This window comes from Erithacus rubecula (genome assembly GCF_903797595.1).
Source record: "Erithacus rubecula genome assembly, chromosome: 4".
NCBI classification, from domain to species: Eukaryota; Metazoa; Chordata; class Aves; order Passeriformes; family Muscicapidae; genus Erithacus; species Erithacus rubecula.
Genome location: NC_136686.1, coordinates 35,900,232 through 35,915,325, shown reverse-complemented (window position 1 = coordinate 35,915,325; position 15,094 = coordinate 35,900,232). Strand labels below are relative to the sequence as shown.

Below are 15,094 nucleotides of genomic sequence, written 5' to 3'. Positions count from 1 at the left end.
TTTTCCACCCACTGGGACTTGAGTATTTTAATTTCTCTTCTGAGCAGGAGTATTTAATGGAATGTAGAATGGGATGAAAAAAACAAGATTGCCTTTGGCATGGTAGTTAGGACATTGTTTTAAGCAGGGGATACATGCCTTCCCAGCTGTTCCTGTTGTCTAGTGCTTTGTCATTTTGTTTACTGGTTTTATTGGTAGCTGCTCTAAGGTAAATTATTTTGCATTTCTGGGACCTTGGGTCTGAAATCCTAGTTCAGTCCCCTTCTTCCTAGTTGTTCGTGTCACTGAGCTGTTACTCTTTGGATCTTATTCTTCCAATTTTGGGTGACTTGACTTCTAAAGGTGGTCAAGAGTACCTCTGCTCAGGGCTGTGTATTGGCCCTGAGCCAATAGCTTTGGACACTTTTGTAGAGTCTACCACCTGGAGCTTTGTGGTGTGAGATGGAGCTGGGTGTAAATACAGGTCAGCTCTCAGATTTCTTTGTGGAATGTAGCCAGAGTCACGAGTCTCTGGCTGTCCACCCTAAAGTGCAGTGGAGCTAGAAAGCTGCCAACATCCCAGAGAAGTATTTCCTAGCATGTGGCAGTAACCTCTAGGATAAATAGACGTGTGTAATGAATTTAGATATTAAAAGATTGAGATAAGCTGAAATAGCTGCTCAGGTCTTAAGCAGATAGCTATCATCCCCTCACCAGAAATGTTGTTAAATGCATCAATGTTGTTCAAAGAGCTGAGGTATTTTACTGATGTCGTATTTACTGTAATGAAAGAATAAAAAATTCAACTAGAATTATTATTGCATTTGACTGTATATTTAATTTCAGGTAATCAAAACTGGGATCTAGTGAAAGCATATGTAAGGTAGGGAGGAGATACACATGTATTACACATTGTAGATTGAAAATTAAGATCATCAAGCTATGGTCACTGAACAATTTTTTTCAAGGCAGCTTTTTTATAAACTGTAGGTTCGGGTAAAATTGAATAAATCAAGAAAATAACCAAGTTAATAAGAAATACATCTTAATTTTTGGAATTCTAGAGTACAAATAAAAGATGAATGTTTTTCTCTTGATATCTCTCGATTGTATTAATTTTAAGCCAGACTGAGATGAGTTCAGGTTGTGCAAAATGTTCCTTTAGGGTGCAAATTATACCTATTGAATTCCACTTGTACAATGAAGATGGTGGCTTAGCAACCAGAACACTTATGGATTAGCTCAATTAAGATAGTTGTTCCTGATTGTACCTGAATGTAATGCAAGTGGCTCTAATGGAAAACAATTTTTCCAGTCTAATTTTGTAGGGGTTTTTTCAAGGAAAAAAAAAAAAAAAAAAAAAAAAAAAAAAAAAAAAAAAAAAAAGTTTAATCAAAAAACCCTGGAAGTGATGAATGAACTCCCCAAAGCATATATGTAAAAGAATGGCAAAGTCCTGAGAATTCAGAAGGGGTGAAGCATGGGGAATGAAAAAAGAGACTGAGGTTGGTTCAGAGCAGCATACTGATCTTTTAAATTGGTTTAAAAATAAATTTTTAGCATATGCTATTTCCCCATTTCATTATCTGTATTTTTTTAATTGTACAAAATTTTAAATTCACATTCTTGTTATCTTCTCCTGCAGTGTACTTCCTTCCTATAGTTTTAGGAGTATAGGTCTGCTGTAGTTCAAGAAAGGGATTTAAACAGGGCAAAAGATGCTGAAGCAGAATGTCAAAACCAGTCTGAGGCTGATGTTTCACCTGGGGAGCGCGATGGTGTTGCATATCCCTGGTTTTATATACTGAATTAGGAGCATGTGTCAGAAGCACTCACCCTGACTCTGCTTGGTTGTGTCCTGCAGCAGTGTTGGAGCCTATGAAAGGTCTTTGTTAGGTAGCCCTAAAGCAGATTGTGCTCTGGGAGCACCCCAGTGTGCTCTAGCTGTTAGTGGGTAATAAGCCCATGGGACCGACTGTCCCATAATGGAAATAGATCCTACTGCTCACTGATCTCAGCCTGAAGATGATAAAACGAGGTGTTTTCAAAGCAGGTACAATTTCCTTTTCCTAACACAGAACATGGTTCATCTGAGCATGATATAATAGATAATTTTAGCATTTCCTCTTTGACTAGAGGAGCTGTGGGAGGAGCAGGCTCATAAATCATTCCCATATGCTGTACGTAAAAAATGTAATGTATGTAAATATACAGTATATAAAGTACTATAATGAAGATGCACGAAGATGGAAACTGTTTTCTGGCTCTTGCTAAGTTTTTCAAAGCTATCTGTAAGTTTAGGAAGTAGGGGAAAGGTATTAGCTTTTCCCTGGTGTAGTGGTAACCAGTAGATGCATTATCTCTGTGTATAGAAAATTGTATGTTTTTGATTTGCTTGAATTTACAGGCTTAGGAAAGTGGATTTAACAAGGTGTTCGTAGCTGAACCATGATAGCATTCTTTCATTTTATACATTACATTCTTTCAATTTTTACATCACAATAGAAAGCATTTTAATTCTTATTATTTACCTGTCAATATTTGCAAAAGATAGGCACTAGTGTGATAATTGCATTACTAAAATATGTGAATCTTTGTATGTTCTAGGCTGACCTGTCTCTGTACAATGACTTCAGATCTTGGAAGGATGAGCCTACTATGGACAGAACATGTCCTTTCTTGGACAAAATTTATCGAGAAGATATTTTTCCATGTTTAACTTTCTCCAAAAGTGAGGTAATGGAAATAGTCTAAATGTGCTCACTGATGTCTTCCCTTTAAATATGTTACATGGAGCCAAAAGACTACTGTATTGTTTTCAATATGAATTTTAACCATTTTTGTTTCATTAGTGTGTGACAATTTACTGTGAAGTCCTAAAGTTTGGTCTGGAGTATTGAAATGACCATTTTTTTCTTCACTATTCTATTCCATTTATGCTTGTCCAGATATGGCCTTTTTACATCTACTTCTTCAAATATTAGTCCTGTCTGTTAGGATCCGATCTTTGTAGGAATGGATGGAAATTTTCTTCCTGATACTTCAAGTACAAAGTCATATTCTGCCCCTTGTTTGTATAGGGGGCAGTAGAGACCAATATATTTAATTTTGTGGACTGATTTTTCCCTCAGTCAAAGCAGACTGCAAGCATAGTCTGGGCCTTTTCTTGGAGTGAGGTTTGAGTTACAAGAATTAGACTTGGGGATTTAAGATTCCACAGGGGCAGTTGTTAAATATGGTTTTAGAGGAATCAAATTATGACACTTTTCCCTTGTGTTGTTCCCATACATTTTGCCATAAAAAGGAAAGATTGGAGTTTTACCTATTCTGAGAATAACATGGAACTGATTACAGATCCAACTGCTTTACTTAGTTTTTGTTCTTAAGCACCATTTACAGGCTGTTTTTGTAGTATAGGTCAGTAGGGAAAAAGGAGCATATTCTTAGATCTTTATTAAAATAAGAACAAGAAATTTTAAAGTCCTAAGTATTGATACTATTTTTTAATAAAATTAAACTCCTCACAGAAAATCCTACATTTACTTTGTAATGTTTATCTCTTGTTTTCCTGAAGTGTTATGTTCTTTTCCCATTATTTTCATCTATTGTTACTTGCTGAATATAAGTACATGCAGTCTTTTAGTTAACTGTGTACCAGTTTGTTATGGTTGGTGTATAGTATCATATGAAACTCTCCCACTAAAAAGTTTACCTAGGTACTATGGGAATTAAATTGCTTCTGCAGCATATGTGAGTAGGCTATCCTGTTGTCTTTTGCAGCAACTTAATTTTGGATTTTGTTCTTCACTGGTAATATAATTACTGTAGATTTGTGTTGCCTTTTAAAGGAAGAATGAGACTTCTAGCACTTGTCAGTTACACCATTTATTGTTTCCAGATGCTGTGTGTAGTGACTAACTTCTATTTTACTTGGCTATTGATAGGCTAGCACAGTTAAACCAAACAATAAATTGCACATATAATATGTTTCTGAATAATTGAAAGTGCAGCTATGTGAATGGTTGAAGTATTATATTAACTCTTAGTGGCCTCTTGTGTGTATGTGTAGGGTTCTGCTTTTGGGAGATGGCAGAGAGAATATTTAATAGTAACATTCTGGTCTTTAAATAATTAAAGTACAATAGAAAAAATATCAATATTACTTAGTGGGAAGGAACTTTAGCACAAAAATATTTCATTAGTAATGTAAGCTGCATCTTTTTTAAAATTAAGTAATGGCTATTACTTGAAACAGTGGTTTTGGGTAGGTGTGTTTAGTCCAATCAAGCAAAATGGTCACATTTCCAGTGTCTTGCAATTGTTTATAAGAGTGAACATAAAAAACCTGAGCAAAATTGCACTTTAAGTAGACTAGTGTTTGAAAGTTGCAACTGGCATTTCTATATATTGTTCAATCTTGTTTTAACACCTTGCTAGAGTTATCTTTAGCTGAAAAACAGTGACATAACATTTACTTGTTCTATTCAAGATGTATGCAGCATACTTCTGTATTTTTCATAGAACACAATAAAATTAGACCAATTTTTTAAAATAAAGTTCGTGCCATATTCAGTCTCTGACAAGAGCACAGCATGTGCAAATACATATGCTATTTGGGTATGTGAGGAAAGGCTGAAAATAAAGTTAGTGTTTTAAACATACTTCATTGCATTCCTGGCTGTAGAGGAAGTTGTATTGCCTCAGGGAGGGCAGGGTTATTTGTAGGGCAGAATTTAAACAGGAGCCTGGAAATGGTACCTCTTGCTCATGATAAAAGTGAAATCTTATTTGTAATAGAATATGTGTTTGGTGGGTTGATTTTCACCCCTTCCCACCACCATGTTCTTAACTTTCCAGAAGAAACATGTCACTTCTTTGAGGCAGTGGATGAAACAGAACTGTTTCTAACTGCTTTCTAAATTTCTCTTGCAGTTGGCCTCAGCTGTTCTGGAAGCTGTTGAAAACAACACTCTGAGCATTGAACCTGTTGGCTTGCAACCTGTTCGATTTGTGAAAGCTTCTGCAGTTGAATGTGGGGGACCAAAGTATGTTGAGCTAACACAGGGGGATAATCTTGACTCATTTGAGATCTCTTGGCTTGAGAAAACTGCTGTCAACTGGTCAGCTCAGTCAAATTTGTCTATCTTAAATTTAATTTCCTAAAATCAAAGACTTCAAGATTGTTGTTACAAATTTTATGGGAAAGTAAGCAACTAATAAATGAAACTTAAAAGAAAAACCCCTCATATAGAACGAACACTATCATTTGGGAAGAGCTTGACTTTTGCTTGTTTTGATGCATTGATCCTGAAAGTAACATTCTCACCTCTTTGAAGAAGACCATTCTGATACTTAAACCAGATAGTTTGAGCTGGGGGCTCTCAGCTAGAAAGCAGCATGAAAGAAAGAGGTATTGGAATAGTACAGGCTGGATTTATGACATCTGGAGTATCGTGGCATAAAAAATTTAGGATATATGTAGGACGCTGACAAAGGTGGCTGAAATATTTGAGAAATATAGAGAGTTAATCCTCTGAATTTGAGCAGGGGGGAATATAAGTGGAAGAGAAGATTAATGAGAGTTTGAGCCTGAAGTAGGAAGTATTTAAATGACAGGAAGGAAGGCTATTTTAAAAATTCTGGGGTGGTCCTAGAGAAATGTGAAGCAAGACTTGTCAGGTATTGATACAAACATTCAAGTTGGATGAGAAGGACTTGCCTGATGCACTGGGGCTTTGATGATGTGGAAAAGGAAAGGGATTGTAGGATGTGTTAGTAGATGTCAGAGTAAAAAAGCAAGGTCAATCTGGGTATTAATCTGAAGCCTTCCAAGTCTTGAGAAACACTTGACCTTTCTGTTGGAGGTATTTTGGAAAAATTGACAGTTTACTCTGTAATATTTGATTTGAGAGAGTTCAATTTTATGATAGAAAACTTCTATCAAAATATTTTCACCTGATTGTAAGATTTTTTTTTCTTTCTCATTGCCATTGCTTTTTAATACTTGTTTTTCCGCTGTTGAGTGTAAGAGAAACTACAAGTGACACATCTCAAAATTCTTTATTTTCTCTTTAAAGAAGCTGTATAAAATGCAAATTTATGTTTTGTGTGTTTTATTACTTAGTCTTTGACTCCTTCTAGTCTGCAAAGTGCAAGCATTCAAATATTTTTCAACTTCCTCCTATCACTAGAACACTTCTCGAGCTGTGGCAGCCTCTCATCAGAAGGGCCCACACCAGTAATGGAGCTACTCAAGGGGTAGTGAATTCCTATCCAAGACATGCCACTGCATACTATATTCCATGAAAGCACTAGAGAATCTGGACAGTCAGAAACCACTGAAACAAGTCAGATGTCATTAAAAAACTACTGGCAAATGGATTTAAAGTCACTGTGCTTCAAGCAACTTTGCTACATCTTGATGTGTTGAAATACTTAGCCAGACAGGAGACTCAGCTGCATCACTCAAATTTCTGGAGATTCATAGCCTGTTTTCTCCAGTGTGGGTTAACTTTTAAATCAAAACTTAAAAATCCTTAAATATTTGTCAAGATAGAGATTAATGTTTTGAGATGACAATGCATGAGTTGTAATTTAGTTATTTTAGATATACCAAGAGGTCAAGCAAATTATTTTTTCCTTTTCCAACTCTTCTGTATTAACAGAAACTGTGGTGCTGCTTGTAGATAAGTAATAGGTAAGGAATCTGCAGTATTTGAGTGTAACTTGACAGCAATTGTGCTTTGCCTTATATGTTATTACTGGCACTGAATGGAAGCAGGTGTTGCAGTTTTCACTGGATCAGTGTAGCAGTTTCAGGTTTTTATTTTTATACGGTGCAAAACGCTTTTTTTATTGAAGCTGTCATCTTAAATGGGTAACTTAATATAGACAAACTAAGCTAGACAAACTTAATATAGATGAACTGAGCTATAAAAAAAAGCTAGAGTTAAAACAAGCTAGTCTTAAAGAAGTAATTTTGTTGTACATTTGCATTTTGTTGTTGATTTGTGTGAGGGAGCAGACAGATAAAATAGTGGCTAACAGCCCAAATAGCATAGTGAGGGATGGAGGACAGAGCTGTAATAGTAGTACAGAAAGGTTCTGAATATACAGAATTTACTGAATGGTAACTGTGATGGTGTGTAGTGAGTGCTGCCTTAACAAAAGACAGCTGGGTTTCCCCAGAAGATTCCCATAATTGTCCCCTTGGGGAACAAAGCACTGAGCTGCATGTGCTGTACAGCACGAAACTGAGTCACCAGCAGGAGTGCTCAGCATTTAACTGATTTGATGGAAGACAACATAGAGGAGGCAATTATGTAACCAGAAAACAAAAAAGATTTTATTTTCCTGGCATTGAAAGTTTGTATTCTGACAAAAGCTAGACTGAAGTTGTGATCCAGCTTGCTTCAGCTACTTTAGGATTTCTTGTATCAATGAATTGCTGTCAGTCCTCATAAATAGCTGTGGAAAATCGTATACACTCTTCAATTTTCTCCTGTTTTACATAGTTCTGTAGACCAGCTGCAGGCAATTTAAAAGGGCTGCTGAGCCACTGTTCAGAACCACAGAAGCTTAGTAATTTTTGTTTCACTTTTGAAAGCTTCTTAGACTGCCCAATTTCATGAGGTAGAAATGGGAGAAAGAAGAACCAGCAGCTTTTAAAATTAATGAAACAGTGGTTGCCATGACAACCCAATTCATCTGAGATGCTGTAATACAGACATTCCGAGTAAATCAAATTCTTCTCATCTTTTAAAATTCATTGTTTTCCTAAATTGGGGGTTTTTTTGGAAGTTTGTGGTGACTAATGACCTTTCCTGAATACTGCATAGTTGCAATACACCAGAAGGAAATTGATTATTTCACTCTCACTTTTTGTGATGGTAACAGAAAGAATTACTGCCAGACAGCCCATTTTCCTTCGTCCCAAAAGATTTTATACACTGGATGTAAAATCTGATTTCAGTTTGGGGATAAATGCAAAACTGGATTTAAAATGCATCTCAGAAGTCTGCTCTTTTGTGGGGCTGATTTTTTTGGGATGAAATACAGTAGCAAACGGAACTTAAAAAAAAATCTATTTAAATGTTGGCATAAACTGATAATTTAAAAAAATGCTTGACATATCAAGAGGTAATTAAAGAAATCCCACTGTGCCAGAGTTGTTAAGCCAATTTAAATTAGTGAATATGGAGGTGTATTCCCAGAGCTGAAGAAAGTTTTAGAATTCAAAAAAAACCATCCTAATGCACCAGTACTGAAATTAAATTAGGCCTTCTAGAAGTAAAATAATTGCTAACATAATGTAATAGTTGCAGCTTGTAAAATGAAGGTACAGACTCATCTATCTGTGCCAATATGAAACAGTTACATTAGCACCATAAACACATGCATGTGTTTCGACAATAATGTCAGATTTGTTTATTGAATCATGTGACCTTTATATTTGTAGGAAATGTGCTCTCAGTGGACAAAGTAAGTCATGCAAGCATAGAATCAAATTAGGAGATTCAAGCAGTTATTACTACATTTCTCCTTTCTGTCGTTACAGGGTAAGTAGATTTACTATGATTTTATTTTGTGTAGTAGTTATTTAGCAACTTTTTCCATACCTTTATACAAAATTGCATTAACCACTATTATTTTTATATGAATTTAGATCACTTCTGTGTGTAACTTCTTTACATATATTCGATACATCCAGCAAGGACTGTTGAAGCAGCAAGATGGTGAGTATAAAAGAATCATATTTGACCTACATAAAGAGACATTTACATAGTGCCTATTCCTAGAAGTTGCTCTCTGTGCAGTAAAGTTGCTAGCTGTGACCTGACATTACAAGTTATCAGTTTAATAGTCATTGTTGTAATTTGAGAATAAGGTGATATTTTACTCTCCAATACTGTTATTTTTTAAAACAATGGATTATAATGCATTGGTTTTCAGTCCATTTAAAAGTCCCCTTTTGCAGTAAGAAATGTTAAAACAAAATATAGGGGAGTCAGTCAGAGTTTTTCCACACGGTAGTCAAAAATCAAATCTCTGTCATGAATGTGACAGAATGTGGAGGTATTTTGGATGCAAAAACTTCAGATTGGTTAGATCTGGGCTGTTTTTTCTTTAGCTTGGTGTTTTGTGCAGTGGCAATTGAGACAGCTGTTCTTGTCAGACTATTTTTTCAGGGGGAACTTGCAAGAAAGACAATGTTTTGGGTTAAATTGCATAATGTAAACAGGTAATGTTTTATTATATAGAAAACCTGTAATCGTTCATCTGAGTCCATCTGAAATGAGATCATTGCAGTGGCAATGGCCAAATCTTGGTTAGGGCTTTGGTTATAAATGTAAGGCTTGATTACCCTCCACCCCAAAAGAGGAATGTGTTTTTTACTGCCATTGCTTCAGGCTGTGGCTTGCAGGGTGGGGTTCCCTACCTTTGTTACCCTGTTGCTTTGGTCATATCAGAATGTAAAATCCAGCAACAGCTTATTTGAACTGTGTCTGCACAGTAATTCAGAAATTTGCTTATCTGTGGTTCCAGTATGTCTGTATAAAAGAAGATGTTTGTGAAAAAATATTCATGGTGCGCCTGGTTGCTTAATTCCAGAATTTAAAAAAATATTGCATGTTGGCAGTGTAGTTTTGTTTTCATTTTCAAGACCATTTTACCTGTTTATCACTAGAAAAGGAAAAGAATATGATTTGACTGTGTTTAAACTGTGCAGTGTTGATTTAATTGTATTTGCTGTCCAGCTCAAAAATTATTGCAGAACAGCTTTCAGTACAATTTTTTTTGAAACAGATTATATCACTCAGGCTCCCAGAAATACTGAGCACAGATAGTGGGAAAAGTGTCATTAGCCCCATGTCAATAGTAAATTAAAATATTTGCTTTCATTATGAAAATGTAAATTTTTCTTTTAGTTCAGTTGCATTTTTAAAAGTAAAGTAAAACAGTTAAACATTGTAATGTTATGGATGTCTGTGCATTTCATTATTCCAGTTTTCAAGTCTCTGTGGATTTGCTTCATCAAGAATTTGGCTAGAATTAGCCCCGCTTTGCTACCTCACCTATAGTCATCTCTTCCTGGCTTTTAAAGGCTTTTACTTTGACCAAAAGGACCTTTGAAGTTTCAACTAAAAATTGTTTAATTTACTACTGAGATAAAAAAATTATTTTTTTAATGTCATATAATGAAATATTTTCAGCATTATCAGATTGATTTATTCTTCCGAAGAAGTTTGTGGGAAAAAAAAAAAAAAAAGAGTTTGGTGTTTTAGTTCAGTTGTCCTTTTTACCACTAGAACATAGAATTTGCATTTCTAGCTTTATAATGATTTCATCAATACTTTCACAAGAATGTAGGGACTTACCATAATTGTTGTACAATGTGCTGCATGGATTTCTACTAATGCATCATATAATTTTTGAGACAGAGGTCACTTTTACAAAAGTGTTTTTTGAAGTATGGTAGGGAAGACCCCACACTTGTTGCTCAGGCTAATGATATTTGTAGACATTCTACATCATTGACTGCATGGAAATTTTGTCTTGAATGTGATTTTGATGATTGATTTTGATTTGTATTGCTGTGACATCTAGAAGCTTAAGCTGTGCATTAAACTTATCACATTTAGGAAGATAGAGATGAAATAAGAAAAACAGGTACCCAGTTTATTGTTGCTAGCAGATTACTTTAGAAAAAGGGAGCAAGAAAGATTATAAATGGCAAAAGAATAAGAAAATTGCAGATTATTTGGTGAAACAATTCTTATTCAACAAGCTTTATTTTTTCTTTTTGTAGTCATTTAATTTCACAGAAGATGGGTCAAGGGGCAGTGAAACTGCAGTTAATTAAAGCTGACAAGAAGTACTGTTATAGTTTTGTTCTTCATTTTAAAGAAATCTAGGAATTTTTTAGGACTCTCATTTAGAATATTTAGAGTATGTACTTGAACAAATTTTGTCACAACCAACACAGTTAGCCCTTACACATACTAATGCTGATTTTACCAGATGTTTGTTATGAAGTTCCCCTAAAGTCATGTAGAGTAAAGCAACCTGAATACATCAGTTAAAATAAAATGTGAATTTGGTATATTTAATGATATTTCTGTCTTTTTTAGTGGATCAGATGTTCTGGGAAGTTATGCAGCTGAGACGAGAGATGTCACTAGCAAAACTTGGCTATTACAAGGAAGAGCTCTAAGACTTTTTACTCTTGCGCATGCATGAACTTCATTGAATATACATAACTAAAATTGCTGAACCTTTTTTTGTCACTTGATATTTATTTCCACAAAGTGGGTCCAAGATCTTTCTCCATTTGCAGATGGCACTAAGAAGTACTGTGATTGTTTTAAACTGACCTATGCTGTATATGCGTACATATAACACTTAGTTGAACAAATGTGGTAAGCACTTGCAGGTGTATTAGTGATTGTAATTTACATTTAAAAACAAAACTTCTGATTAAAGTGTTAATCTGAAACAATCTGTCTTCTGGTGTTTGTGATGCAGAATAATGTCAACCTCCCCAGCAGGACACTTCAAAATGTAAAACTGATTTTATGAAGAGTGAATAAATTTTCTTCATAGTAGTGTTTAGGTACACTTATGTAGCTCTCTATGCATGTATGCCAGTACAGCTAACAGACATCTGGGGGAACTTGGAATTGTTTGAATTACTGCTTTCCTATACTTGTAATTTTTAAAAATATGTATGTAAGAAGAGAAACACATAGTGACGAGTCACAGCACAAGAAACCTGAGTATCTTCTCTTTAAGAAATGGTGCTTCTCTAATATGAAGGAACAATAAAATTATCTTGTTTTCTCTTTAGTTAGACATCTGATGCCTATATGACTGCTAAAACCTTCCTCTTTCCCTCCAATTTTCCTTCATTAGAATTTCTTTATTCCTTTAAATTAGATCTTTCTCCTACTCTTCTGGGATTTGCAGTTTTCAGTGTCTTATACATAATTTTCTCCATAGTTCTTCTTGAAACTGGGAAATTTCTATTATGTGATTTCTTTAACATGCTGATGGTAATTTCCATATATTGTTACACTTTGTGTGTATAAAAAAAAATTGTGTCAGAGAACCCCAAGAAATGATCCTGGCCTCTTAAGTGATGCGTTTTCTGTTGGAAGTCTTTCTTTGGCACTTCAAGTTCAAGTGGTCATTCTTTTCCTGAGCATTCTCAGCTGAAAGCAGATAGTTGATGCTATTAGAAGGAGTATGGTTGTGGGCATGTAGTAGACTTGCCTTTTTGGAAAAGCACTGGATCTCACTTCTGATAACTATTCATTAGTTGCACACAAGATTAAAACTTTGACAGGTAAACTGACTAGAATGTGATTTTATACAGTTGGGTTTTTAACAAGAAGCATCTCAGTGGATACAGATCTCTTTGATGCTGAACAAGACCAAGATGATTCATCATAGTCTTGCTGTAATGTTCTCAGTTTTCATAAAAGTCAATAGAATGAGCAATGAAATTTAATTCCATGCTTGTGTTGTTCATATATATGTGAAAACACTTTTCAAGTGTTGGCTTTGACTGGACATTTCAATGTTAAGGTAAAAAATGCCAACTGAACCTTGATATTAGTAATGGAGTATGTATGTCCAACCTGGGCTATTTTAGTACTGAGGGAATACTTTCCTCAACCTCCCCTCACTGGGGAGACTTCATTGGAACATTTGTTCATAACCAAATGCCTTTTTAAGATGTCTGCTCAAAACATTTGGGTATTTTTTTCCCGTTTCCTTAGTGGTGACAGAATGGGCAGTTTTCAGAGTTTAAAGATGGACTAAAATAAAGTGAAACAGTGTTTGCTGCTGGGCTTAAAGGAGCTTTGTTCCATGTTCTGCTTTCCCATATTTTCCAATGTTACCTTAGACAAACAGGCTAATGTGTTTTGGTTTTGTTAGTAATAGTAACAACATAGAAGTTCTACTTCCCTACCAGCGATGGCTTTGCTCTTGCATTTTTGATACTATTGCTTTCATCAGTAGCACTAACTGCTTTCATCGGTAGTGCTAATTACATGACCTGTGTGAAAGTACAAAGACAAGATAAGTAATTTTTATTGCTGCATTTTTTGCGCATGTGTAATTAGTACTGGGACCAAAGGTCCTTAAAATGAGAACATTAGACTTACTGGCTGGCTAGAACCCACATCATCTTGCCTCAAAAGCTTTGTTAGATTCTCCTGTAAGTGTAGTTTTAATCCTTTACATAAAGCCTAAGTATAACCCTGACTCTAGTTAGGGAGAAATTATATCAGCTGGGACAAAGTCATTGAAACCTCTGACAAAACCATGATGTGTTCCTTGGCATGTTCATAATCATCTGGAAGAGAGTGCATTTGTCCCAGCAGGAGATCTTCAAGTAATAGGAAAGCAAAACACTTCTACTGGGTTTTCATGGATGTGGTGGGAGAAAATGAAGCCTTGCAGCAGTTCTTTGAAGGTAAGACTAGTTTCAAAAGAAGCCTTAACAATTTTTGGTGGCAGCAAAACCAGTAATTGCTTGGGGGTAATTGAGGAAGAAATGAGGAAGAAGTACTCTGAAATCCAAAGAAGTATTTACACTAAGCTATTGTGGAAGACAATATCAGAATAAAGCATTATGAATAGCACAGATGTGCTGCATTGCTTTTTTCTTTGTGCTCTGGTCAGAGTACCAAAGGCAGGGCAGGCCCAGAAAAGCCTGCAGTACGGGTGAGATAATTGCCTTGAAGAAAAACTGGGAAATGACTGAGAACTCACTGCAGTGTAACACTTCTGGAATGTTAGAGATTTTCATGTGGTTAGAGATCTCGCTTGCTTCTCAGTTTTAGCATATCGGGTTAAGAGGGTTTTCTTTCCACTAATGTTCTTCTGAAATGGCCTGATTCTGAATTGGTAAAAATTGGTATCCTCAGGACCCTTCTGAGAAGTTAAACTTGGACATTTTTGTCTTTTGACTGGGATCATCTGTCCTTTTTCTCCAAGACATTTTCTATTCAAACTGGTCCAGTTAGTTTCATCACTTTCTCTTACTACAGAATTCACTTCCTAATAGATTTCATAATAGAACTGCAATTTTTTTAAACTCTGATAATGTGTTCAAAGGCTTCTTACTTTTATATTTATTTACTAATTATTTTCCTTTATGTTTGCACTTTGATTTTTGTTTTGTTGTTGATACATTAACTCTTCTAAGGTGCTTTATTTGTATTTGTTTTCCATCTATTACCTATGCAGGTATTCACTGATCTCAAAGTAATTTGGGAAATTACCTTTTCTGTTGTGATTTTCTTTTTGTGTTTTTTTCCCCTGCCCCTCTGTTGGCCTGGATGAGAGGTGGCAGCTGTAACTTTTAAGTTTTAATTTCAAACTAGTACATTAAAAAATTGATCAAGGAAATACATTTAAACCAAGAAATTTAAATTGGTGAGCTACAGTCTGGGGCTGCTAGCCAGCAAATATGTTGTTTATAGATTGTAGGAAATTCATGCCATATTCCTTAAGTTCAGTTTATGTCATGGAGTTGAAAGGCTAACAAACTTTCTTAGCTTTGCTTTCAGCAGCATAATACTTGTTATCAGGATTTTTTTTTTTTTTTTAACTGCTGCACTGCATAGTTGTTAAATATCAAGGTAATGTTGAAAATTAATTACTTTAAAACCCCTACATTTTTAGACATCCTCTTGGAAAACAGCTTTCTGGGGAGTAGAGCTTAGCTTCTCTTGACTTTTGTGACAATGATACTTTGATGGTAGAAGGTGTGGCAGGCATTTTATCTGTATGACCTCTTTAATGACAATTACTGTTATAAATTATATAATTATTACTTACAACACTTTTTAAAAGGTCTTTTGATAGTCTGTTCCAGTGTGAAGGGGAGAAGGCCTGTTGATTCCTTTGAATTACAGGAAAAACAAAACCCTTTGGGAATGTCATGTCCCTTCCATAATGTGTGGTTCTGCTGTGTTCCATTAGAATGTGACAAAGGTCTGCTAAGGCCGTGCAGCAGGCAGTGATGCTGTTAGGTGGCTGAATTTTGTTATTTGGGCACACATATGTGTCAAGGCTGCAATAGCTAATCACCCATTCTGTG

General features: G+C 35.4%; 2 protein-coding genes across 5 annotated transcripts in view; both read left to right on the top strand.

Moving 5' to 3' along the window:
* RAB3IP (RAB3A interacting protein) overlaps positions 1–11,479 on the top strand; it is a 32,271-nt gene extending 20,792 nt beyond the window's left edge. For all 4 annotated transcript variants that reach the window (XM_079303287.1, XM_079303286.1, XM_079303288.1 and 1 more), the window contains 5 exons: positions 2,587–2,715; positions 4,912–5,024; positions 8,438–8,537; positions 8,645–8,714; positions 11,112–11,479. In XM_079303287.1, the coding sequence (XP_079159413.1) occupies positions 2,587–2,715; positions 4,912–5,024; positions 8,438–8,537; positions 8,645–8,714; positions 11,112–11,194 (495 nt within the window). In that variant the 3' untranslated portion in view covers positions 11,195–11,479. The remainder of the gene's footprint in view (positions 1–2,586; positions 2,716–4,911; positions 5,025–8,437; positions 8,538–8,644; positions 8,715–11,111) is intronic.
* Positions 11,480–13,416: 1,937 nt separating this feature from the next.
* MYRFL (myelin regulatory factor like) overlaps positions 13,417–15,094 on the top strand; it is a gene marked incomplete at its 5' end in the record, with an annotated part of 38,340 nt that continues 36,662 nt past the window's right edge. The window contains one exon of the mRNA XM_079304467.1: positions 13,417–13,462. Coding sequence (XP_079160593.1) covers positions 13,417–13,462 — 46 coding nt within the window. The remainder of the gene's footprint in view (positions 13,463–15,094) is intronic.